Source organism: Culex quinquefasciatus, chromosome 2 (genome assembly GCF_015732765.1).
Source record: "Culex quinquefasciatus strain JHB chromosome 2, VPISU_Cqui_1.0_pri_paternal, whole genome shotgun sequence".
NCBI lineage: Eukaryota > Metazoa > Arthropoda > Insecta > Diptera > Culicidae > Culex > Culex quinquefasciatus.
The window spans coordinates 195,775,571-195,785,918 of record NC_051862.1 but is presented as its reverse complement, the minus strand read 5'-3'; the positions used below and the strand labels follow the sequence as shown (position 1 = coordinate 195,785,918).

At 37.7% G+C, this 10,348-nt stretch overlaps 1 protein-coding gene and 1 long non-coding RNA gene across 2 annotated transcripts in view; one reads left to right on the top strand and one right to left on the bottom strand.

Moving 5' to 3' along the window:
• The window catches only part of LOC6039107 (kinesin-like protein KIF14), a 50,595-nt gene extending 41,670 nt beyond the window's left edge, over window positions 1-8,925 (bottom strand). Inside the window, exon 1 of the mRNA XM_038252206.1 lies at window positions 7,235-8,925. Coding sequence (XP_038108134.1) covers window positions 7,235-8,719 — 1,485 coding nt within the window. The 5' untranslated portion in view covers window positions 8,720-8,925. The remainder of the gene's footprint in view (window positions 1-7,234) is intronic.
• LOC119766728 lies at window positions 6,798-7,217 on the top strand. The gene is made up of 2 exons (XR_005277081.1): window positions 6,798-6,966; window positions 7,031-7,217. It is a non-coding gene; the product is annotated as an uncharacterized LOC119766728 (long non-coding RNA).
• Window positions 8,926-10,348: the final 1,423 nt, after the last annotated feature.

Sequence of the window (10,348 nt, the reverse complement as noted above, 5' to 3'; positions counted from 1 at the left end):
TGTTAGTCTTGATTTAAAAAAAAAATTGCTTTTTCACGAATGTTTCATTTTTTAACATTGAAAATCGGACAATTAGTTGCTGAGATATCAACGTTAGAAAATGCTGGGTTGACTTAGAAAATATAAATTTTCCTGGTTTAACCTTTGCATGGCAATATCTCAGCAACTAAAGGTCGTATCAACAAATTTTTATTTTTGATTTTTTTTGAAAAAAAAATCCTAAATATGGCTATATCTTGAATACGGTGCACTTTATGAAAATTTCCCTGAAGTACTTTTTGATTGCAAATTTGATTTTACGTCGAAAAATGAAGTTGAAAAATGTTTGCGACCAATATTTACCAAAATTAGTGTTGATTCGAAAATTCATAACTCGGTCAAAGATTTTTTGCACAACCTGGAAATTTCTGAAAAGTTGGCATTTTTTGTCTTCTAAAACATATCAAAAAATTAAAAAATTAAAAATAGTGTTTTTTTGCAAATCAAGTTTTTGTGACAAAAAGTTAAAAAAATCACCAAACTTTTTTTTTACCGTGTATCATTTTTTTCCAGTGTAGTCCATGTTCATACCTACAACTTTGCGGAAGACACCAAATCGATCAAAAAGTTCCTTCAAAAGATACAGATTTTTTAATTTTCATACATCATTTTTTGTAGCTGCCAAATTTGTATGGAAAATTATATGAACAAACTAATGATGCAAAATGGCTTCTTTGGGCATACCGAAGGCACCAAAAAAGTTTCAGCCGGAATAAAAAATACAAAAAAAAATCGAATGACCGAAATCTCAGAGAATTGCTCCCATACGAAAATTATAGGCTAATTTTGGTATTTTTGCCTGAAAGGGTGAGGCAACTTTTTGCATGATGTTTCGTTTTTTTATTGATTTCGGTTAAAATAGGATCAGAACAAAACAATAATTTATAAACTATATTTTTAAATGAAACATGAAATTCTAAACTAATAAAATGTTTAACATTGACTGGTATCATTATTTTTGTTATCGTTTGTTGTTTTTAAACAGACAATTTTAAAGAATTTTTTCATGAAATTTATTTAAATGAAACCTATTTAATTTGAATTACATGGGATTTAATATTGAAATCAGTTTTTAATTATTTTAAAGTATCAAAAAACTGCTGTCCTTGTTTATATTGAAGTGTAGATTATCGCCAATTTACAGTATTGAGCTAATTTTATGCTTTTAAGCATGAAAAACATAACACATATAGTGAAACCATTCATTTTATGACTAATCCCGGGTTCCGGGAATTCCCGGGTTTCAAAAAATATTTTTCCCGTTTCCCGGGAAATTCAAAACCCGGGAAAATGGATGCTCTAATTTCTACAAGCGCGAAAACAAAGTCGCCATAACCATCTTTTCACTTGCGCTTGCGTTTTCACAGCGCTTAAGATATAAAATTGCTTCAAACTACCGGCAATATATTCTCTTGCACATGCATTAGCTTTTCACGTGAAAAGTAATCCCGAAACATGTAACCAATAAGCAAGCGCTATCAAAAAAACTTACGCCCAGAGTCACTTGACGTTTTACCTATTCTCGTCGAAGGCTGACGAAAAACGAGCAAGAAGCGAAGGCGAATAAAGAACAAAAAGACCGGCCACCAACACTACCAGCAGCGCGTGTAAGGGTGAGCCAGTGATGAGAAAAGACATTCTATGGAAATAGGTACTACTTTTTAACCTAAAAGTTGTGTGTAAATTATATGAACTTTTTATAGTCGAGCCAATTAGAGCAAGGGTGCTCAAACTTTTGGCCCTGCGGGCCAGATCTGATTTTTCTGAAGCATTGGCGGGCCGGAACTAATATTAGATAGAAGTTGAAAAAGTAAACACATTTTTTAAATTTTTATGATTGTTTTTTTAAGTAAACAAATAAAAAAACTAGTGTTCCAACAAAGATAACTTTCAAAAATGTGTTTATTTGACTTATTTTAATTTTTGTGTGTGTAAAGTTGTAAAGTAATTGTTTTTAAATACATTGATATATTTAAAAAAAACATTCAAATTTCAATGACCGTTGCAATTTTTTTGAATTTAATTTCCTCAACTACAATATAAAAAAATCAATGAGACATGATGCAATTTATTCAAACGAAATTTGGATCCAAAAATCCTTTACAAAAAATTAATAAAAATTATTAACATATTTTTAAAAATATTTTAAAATGATTTTTAACACACACAAAATTTCAAAACTGTAAAAATATACATAACATCATTTTCAATACTGTATTCTTCGAAACTCAAAGTTTTTTAACAAATATATTTTTTGCTCCCTGATTTCTTGACTCATTTTGAGACATTTTTAATATTTTTTGACGTAGACTACGTCTTATTCGAAGGTACTGGGGTGCCATTCCAAAAAACCTGGCCCTGGAAAACTGCGTCATCCGTCAAACGCATATAACTTCTTTCCCTCAAATCGAATCGGCACGATTTTCGTTCCATTCGATTCGAAAATTATTCAGCAATTTGCTAAACAGAACAAAAATTCATGGTAATTTTACATCTGGGAAGGGGTACATCTTTTATGTCAGAAAAATGGGTAATTTTACCTCTGGAAATGTGTAATTTTACCACTTTTCTGGTGTAATGTCACTTTTTCAGTCTAAATTGAGGTAAAATTACAACATAAAAGAGGCAATATTCAACCTTCCAAAGTTACAGCTTCCAAATTTACATTATTTTTTACTGTGTAGTCTACGCCATTCCGGTTAACTTTATCACTGAAAAGTTTTTCTGGAAAAAAAAAAACATTCCTGTTTGTTTTTAAATTTATATTTTATTTTTGCACATAGGGTACGTTATCCATTAGTGGACCCCTTTCCTATAGTGGACCCTCTGAAGGGTTTTTGATGAAAAATTCAATAAAATCACAATTTCAAGCGTGTTTTTGTCTGCAAATAATTTATTTGGCAAGTTCAGCATCATTTAAAACAATGTTGGCTGACATTGACGTGTCCTTTCAGCCAAAATAAGTGTTTTGTGTTCGACATCTGAAATCAGCCATGGCCACTAGCATTTTCACAACAAAACTGCATTTATATTTTATGATTGAATTAACTATCCAATCATTTTTTGACTGATTATTAAACTTCAGCAGGTCGAAATAATGTAAGTTTAAGTAACTTTACTAAAATAAAACGAAGAACTGCTCATTTTCGAGCAAAAATTAGGGGGGTCCAATATAGGACAACGAAAATCCAAACTTTTCCTAAAGTGGACCCCTGTTAATTTAACTTACAAAAATAAAGAAAACTGTGTATTTAAGCAAAAGTTTCTCTTAAACATACAAAGAATGCTTGTTGTAATCAACTTAAACGCATATTTTTTTCAATTATGAGTATAAATATAGCTGTTTTTATGTTAAAAGTACCAATATGCTGAAGCCGAAAGAATTTATAATTAATCAAAACTTTAGTTAATGGTACTTAACTAAAGCATCATAGTTGTAGTTTGAAATGATATTTTATAATAATAAATCAATAACAAAACATTATTTATAAATAATCATGCGTGGTTTTATCAGCAACTGTAAACAAAACTATTTTTTAGTTTCGGTCAATCATTTATGTAATTAATATGGAAAAAATTGCATCCAAATTACTTTTTTAAACTATTTGTATGATTACAGTGGTTTTTGAAACGTTTTCTTGGATCTTTTTCTGAAATAAATGTGTTTAAATGTCTGTTAGGTTTTTTTGTTGTTTAAAGCCATATTTGTTCATGATGAAAAGTGAGCAAAATCCAACTTTTATTCATTATATCTATGATTAGACCTACACCATACATCAAAACATCAAATATCGGTTAAATTTGGTATAAAAATAACAGTTTGCCTATAGTGGACCCGGGTCCACAATCGGATTATGGACCCGGGTCCACTATAGGAAAAGGGGGTCCATAACAGGCAAAAAAAAACTTTTTTTTTCAAATGGCTATTTTTCAGCTCAAAAACAAAAAACTGATGAAACAAATACTCAAAATTGTTCAAAACACTCCAGATTCCATTATTTTGTACAAAGGGTTATGAAAAAGTGCTTAAAATATAGAAAATTTGTGAAATATGTGCTTCGGCTCTACTAGGGGGTCCACTAATGGTTAAAATACCCTATTTAGACAACAATCCACAAATTTCACGATTTTACGAAATTATTGTTGTTTACTTGCACCATTTTTCAGTTTTGAAATATCAACATAGAATTAAATTCTAACAACAAAAATTTGTTATAATGTGTTAAAATTTGATCTCAAGCTTTTATTTTTAATTCAGACGATAAATTTATTTATTTAATATTTCATGAACAGCCGGTCATAGAACTATTTTGAAAAGGCGTCGCGGGCCGGACGTTGGGCCGGCCTGAATTAGAGGAATATTGGCAGCCACACAAGTGCGATGAAAGAAAAAAGAACTCGGCCGATAATAGAAATTGCCATTGCTCCAGTGCAGTCTCGTCTGACTATAATAGACTTGGGAAATGTTTTTGTGAAATGCTTGTAAAAGGGGTAGGAATAACTTTTGTTAAATGGCAATTTAAACAGAAATATCACAACCAAACTGATCTATTTGTTGGAGTACTTGGTTTTAGTAAATTTCAAGGAAAACATCGGATTGACAAGCATCATTCAGACACCACCGATTAGAGTGATGGATTTGAGTTAATCTGTAGAATTTCATAGCCGGCCACTCCCATCTCCACCGCGCAACAGGGACAAGGAAAGGGATTTGGAAGACGAGAAGTGTTGATGCTCCATTTTTTGCGTAGGTGATAATTTAAAATTTGAAAGCTACGTAGTTTATGCACGATCCCACATTTTCTGATAACAGAGCATGAGCATGAGAGACCACCCATGGTTGTCCTTCTCCGTTGCTGAACAGGACCGTAATATCCTATCAGCACTAGCGATCATACGCTTCAACGATCTAGTGATGTTTCCCTTATCAACAGCATGCATGAATGCGCTGAAAAGATAAAACATCAAGATCATCAAAACTAGAGCTGCTGTAGATAAGAAACAGTCATTGGCCACCAACGGCGCCCGCCATGTCAGTTTGTAGATCTCGAGGGAACGGGACGGGAATGTTAGTTAGCACAGGCTGCTACCAAGGGTGGGTTCTATACGATATCCACACCCCCGCGTGTGCCGGAAAACTACTTCTACTTGGGATTTTGTTAGTAGGGAAGGGTAATGGTCAGGATTCATCATAGAAGATGATGATGTGACCCAAATAATCGATAAGTTTTGTTTAATGGGTTGATGTATTATTCCCAAGGCTAGCAATCGGATGCTGCTGTTGAGACTATTCCCGTTTATTTGTGATTTATTTACGTTTAGATGGATTATCTTAGACAGCCGGCTGTGGAAAGATAAAACCACAAAGAATGTATTTAACAGGTAAAATATTAAACCCTACGTGAAGTGTTTAATTCGAGTGGATCATAGACGATTTCAACTTTTGAATAACTATAAGATTAGCGACCGATAACTGATGAGTTACGAAGCTACAAGAAGGGCTTAACAACCGCGTAGGAGAAATACTCGATTTTCTGATAACAGACACTGTTTTCAAATTATTTTTGTGTGAATTTTTCGAAAAAAATGATTGATTTTTTGCATTTTAAAAACACTTTATGAAAGAAAAATAATTTTGAAAAAATATTTTCGAATAGCTTAAAAAGATATTAACAATTTTCTCGTTTGATTTTGTTGATCGAACGTATAATTGCTAAAATACAGCCTCTCAAGGTTCCAATTTTGTGGAAACCTTCATTTTCCAACTCGCGACATTTCGGAAACAATAACTTAGATTTTCAATGTTAATAAAATAAAATTTGTGAAATTGTCTGCTTGAAAATTTCAAAAAGTTTTTCTTGATTTTACGAAATTTCACGTATTTTGCCAGATCTAACTTAGGACCAATGGTTGCAGATATTTCAACAACAAAATATTAGTTATTAATTCATTTTTTGTTCCTACAATTTTCGTAGGCCCTTTGCTTTACACGGTCATTATGGAAAATGATTTGTTAATGGGTTTGAAATCATCATGATCTTAATCAAGATTTTTAAGCGAAGATGGCGTTACGAATGGTGCACGCCCGAAATGGCAAAATCGCGCAGTGGTACAAACATTAAAAAGAAGGTGTAGCTATCATGCCATGGCACACTTTTTTGTACGTGCATAAAAAAATGCCCAAAGTTCTGTGGAGGCAAGCGCGACAATAATAGTTGACATGTTATATTTTTTCGTAAAAAGTTATATCAAAATTTATTATTATTTAATCAATCCAAGTCCGGTCTCTTGTAAAAAAAATAGTGGCTGACTAGATTAAAAAAGTTTTAATAATTATACACTTTTTTGAAGCGTGGTATAACATAGTTTGATGAAAATGATGACTAGATCTACCAGACGAGTGATCGAAAAACCTTTCCAATAAATTCTAAATTTTGAAAATATGACAACCCTATCCAAAAGGTATGAGTAGTGAAGTTTAAACGACAGAACATTTTTTTTTTTTAAATCTTTTTTATTAAATTATTAAGTGTGAGGAAGACACCTAAATATTAATTAAGTGTCCTCGTTTTTTAAATCAAAAAGTTTTTAAATTTGCATTCAATTTTATCATTTTCTGGACAAGGAATAGTTTCTCTTCCTAAAGGCAACAACTCATCCACCGCACCCCAGCGGATGTTTGGTCAAACCAAACCCCTCTCTGCGATAAAGAAAGTTTGCGGTTTGCACAGAGGCAACAGAAAAGCGAACTTTGCTCGTATCAATCTTCACACTGTCCTCTCACTTTTTATTGAAACACTGCCATGAGCAGGAGTTCTTGCAGTAGCATAAAATCCTGAGTAATTCTTCGGATGCTCGAACCCAAAAAAAAAAAACGAATAAAAATGAAGTGGAATCGCTTATTTGCCTCCGATAAGAAGCAGTCCGGTAAGAAGTCAAGGTTTATCGAAAGTGATGCCCCTCAATTTTACTGAATCCAGCTTGATTGCAGCTTCTTCAGGAAACGGTGTCATTCAGTTAACAAAGAAGAAGCCATGCTGCAGCAAATGCGCAACGCTTTGCAAGTGCAAACGCCACCGTAGAACGTTGCGACTGCTTCCGGTGGGACAACTGATGGGCGGAATTCTACCCTAAATGATGTCTTTTTTGAACTAAATAAAGTGTGATTCGCAGTAGAAGCCAGTGTTTTACTCACCCTCAACAGCCAGGTCAGGACCGAGTCGCGGTAGGGAATGTACGCGGCAGTGTTGCGCTTCGATTCGGCCAGCGACGAGATGACCTTCCCGAGCGTGAGCAGACTCTTGTTGATGCTGACGCCCTCCTTGAGGCGATCGCCGCTGGCGCACGTGTGCGAAATCCGCTCCGACCCGGCCAAATCGACGAGGCTGATTTTGGCGCGCTTAGTTTGATGGATCGGTTTGCCCTCGCTGTCCTCGGACGAGACGGCTTCCGAGAGGTTTAGCACGACGGAGAAGATCGAGTGCGAGCGGGAACTTTTGTCGTTCATTCCGGTGGCGGCCGTGGCGCGTTGGCTGTTGCCGACGGCGAGCCAGTTGCGGAGCGCCGAGTGCGAATCGACGGGGTGCGTGCTGAGATCGACCACGTACGGGCCCCAAACGGGATGCTCGCGGACTTTGAGGGGAGGTTTCTTGCCGGCGTTGGCGGAGGTTACGGCGAAGACGCCGTCCGTGGCGGAAACCGCCAGCAGGTCGTGGATCTTTTCGTTGTAGATTTCGAAATAACTCACTTCGACTTCCGCCTGGATTTTGTCCTTGATGGAATCGATTCTGTGGAACAGTTCCTGGCAGAACCGCGGGATTATACCGGCCTCCTGGTTGATTGTCAAATCGTCCGAATCCATGCCCATCATGCTGTAACTCTTGCCGGATCCGGTCTGGCCGTACGCGAACAGACACGCGTTGTAACCCTCGAACGCTTTGTCCAGCAGCGGCTTCATCAACCCGCGATAAACCGTCGGTTGGTCCACATAGGACGGATGTTCCGCGTTGCACGACCAAAATGCATGGTCGTACTGAAAGCAGTGCTCCACCCCGGCTGTATTGTCCGCCGTGTTCCCCGCATTGACAATCACCTCGTTTTCTTTCACCTTCACCACATTCGCCACCGATTCCACGCATTCCTTCGCCGACAGCGGTCTAATCCTTACCGCAACCTTCAAGTTACTAATCTCTCCGCCATAACCATCCTTCCTAATGGAATCATCCAACTTCCTCGACTTCCTCCCCACCAGCGGACTCTCCAGCGACACCTTCGAGTAGCATTCCGGGGTTCGTTCCGCCACCGCCGCCGGCGCCCTCATCTTCGAAACCCCGTTCCATCTCGGCGTCCCATAACACGAACCACCAGGAACTCCCCCCGTCGGCGTCCCCCTAAACAACGAGGACGGCGTCCGAGCGCTGTTCAGCGCCGTCGAGGACTTGGACTTGGTCGCGGCAAACAGCGCGGCCGGATTCTTCGGCGTCATAAAGTTAGACGAAGAGGCGGAACTCAAACTCTCACTGCTCGATGCGTTCATCTGGTAGCGCGTTCCCCCCAGGCCGGAAGTGCTCGCAGTCGCTTTCGGAACGTGGGACCGCGGGGTCGGAGTTGGTCGCGCCGGCGAACCGATCGGTGTTTCGAACCGGTTTGGCGTTGACTTTGGTGTGTAAAAGCGCGACATGTTTACGGCGGTGTTCACTCGCGACGCTTAAGTTTTTATTCTTGCTTTTATTCAATAATCACGACCCATTTTCGTTGCACCACTGATCAAACACATTTGTCGCGTAAACGTTCCGAAATATTCCGATAAAATTCAATTTTTCGATCGCGCACTCGCGAGGACGAACGAACGGTAAAGTGCATCAACTGTCAACAACCGTGCGCCGCGGCCAGCGGGAGGAATTTGAAAATTTTGTTTTGTAACGTCAGCGAGCCGAGATCCCACCTGGTGTGTTACGGAACGTTACTGTTTGGTAACACAGAGGATGGGCACAGCTCTACCGTCGTATCCCTGACTGACGGACAAGGCCGACAACGGCCCGAAATCCGTCCGACGGCTCGACAAAACGGCCCGAATTCCGACGGTTTGTCCGACGGAATTCGGGCCCTTTTCGTGCGTATATGCAACACTTTGTCCGACGATCGACGAAATCAGCTTTCGAGAAAATCGACGTTGACGGGCCGTTGTCGGGCAGTTTTCCGGCGACTTTTTTATTTAGAATGTCCTGCCATTATCTGACGTACATATTTCGGCTTTTTTTGGTTTTGTCATAGGAAAAAGTAATTTTTTGTTTGAAAGCGATTTATTTTTATTGTTCTCATTCTAATTACTTATAATTACAAGACACTTTAATCGATGTACTGGTTTCTTGGTGATTTCTTGGTGGAAATGATGCAATTGAAATTAGAGTCTGAAAATGAAATTGAGAGAAAATTAGACACAAATAAATGGTTGTTTTCAAAGATTTTTACCAAGTGTATCGGCTGATGATCGTCTTCGATGATGGCCACCACGGTTCTGCCTCAAAACTCAAATTTTGACCTATTTTTCAAGTACCGTGAATTCCCTCTGCTTCATTGCCGTTCATTAAAATGTTTAACCACACTGTAGCCACCTTGGTAGCCACCCACTAATCACCAGAAATTTCACAAATTTTACTGAAAATGATTATTTTTTTCAAAGGAAAAAAATGAACTAAGTCAAATTGAACTGTCATCAAATTACGACGCCTACTATTATAATCACGAACTGCAAATGTCGCATCTGACAGTCAATCAAACGCAGGATACACGCTCGAAATTGGCAGGACAAGATCGATTTCAAGTAGATAACGCTTCGAATCGCCCGACCGCGGGACTTCAGTCCATCAGGGATATGATGTATCCAAATCTGGGTAGAGCTTCAGGATAATATCTGGAGTTTTTTTTTTGAAAAGGACCTATAAACCAAATTTTGAATTTTTGCTTTTTGGGTGTTTTTAGAACCGCTTTGAGTCAGGGGTATTCAAAAACACCCAAAAAGCACCCAAACATTTGGTTTATAGGACCTTTTCAAAAAAAAAAACTCCATGTAATTATGCATGTAATTATTATTATCAATAAATTATTATTGTTCAATAAAATGAGTAAGCAATTATTTATTTTTGCTCAACTCTGCCCGAAAGTGTATGCAGGTGACTTTTGCCCCGCGCGCTCACTCAAAAAAAACATTCACGTTGAAGTTACGTGAAAAGTTAGGCACACCCTTACCAAAAATCATCCAAATCCCACTTTTCATACGAATTTTTCAGTTCAACCCATATAACCATTT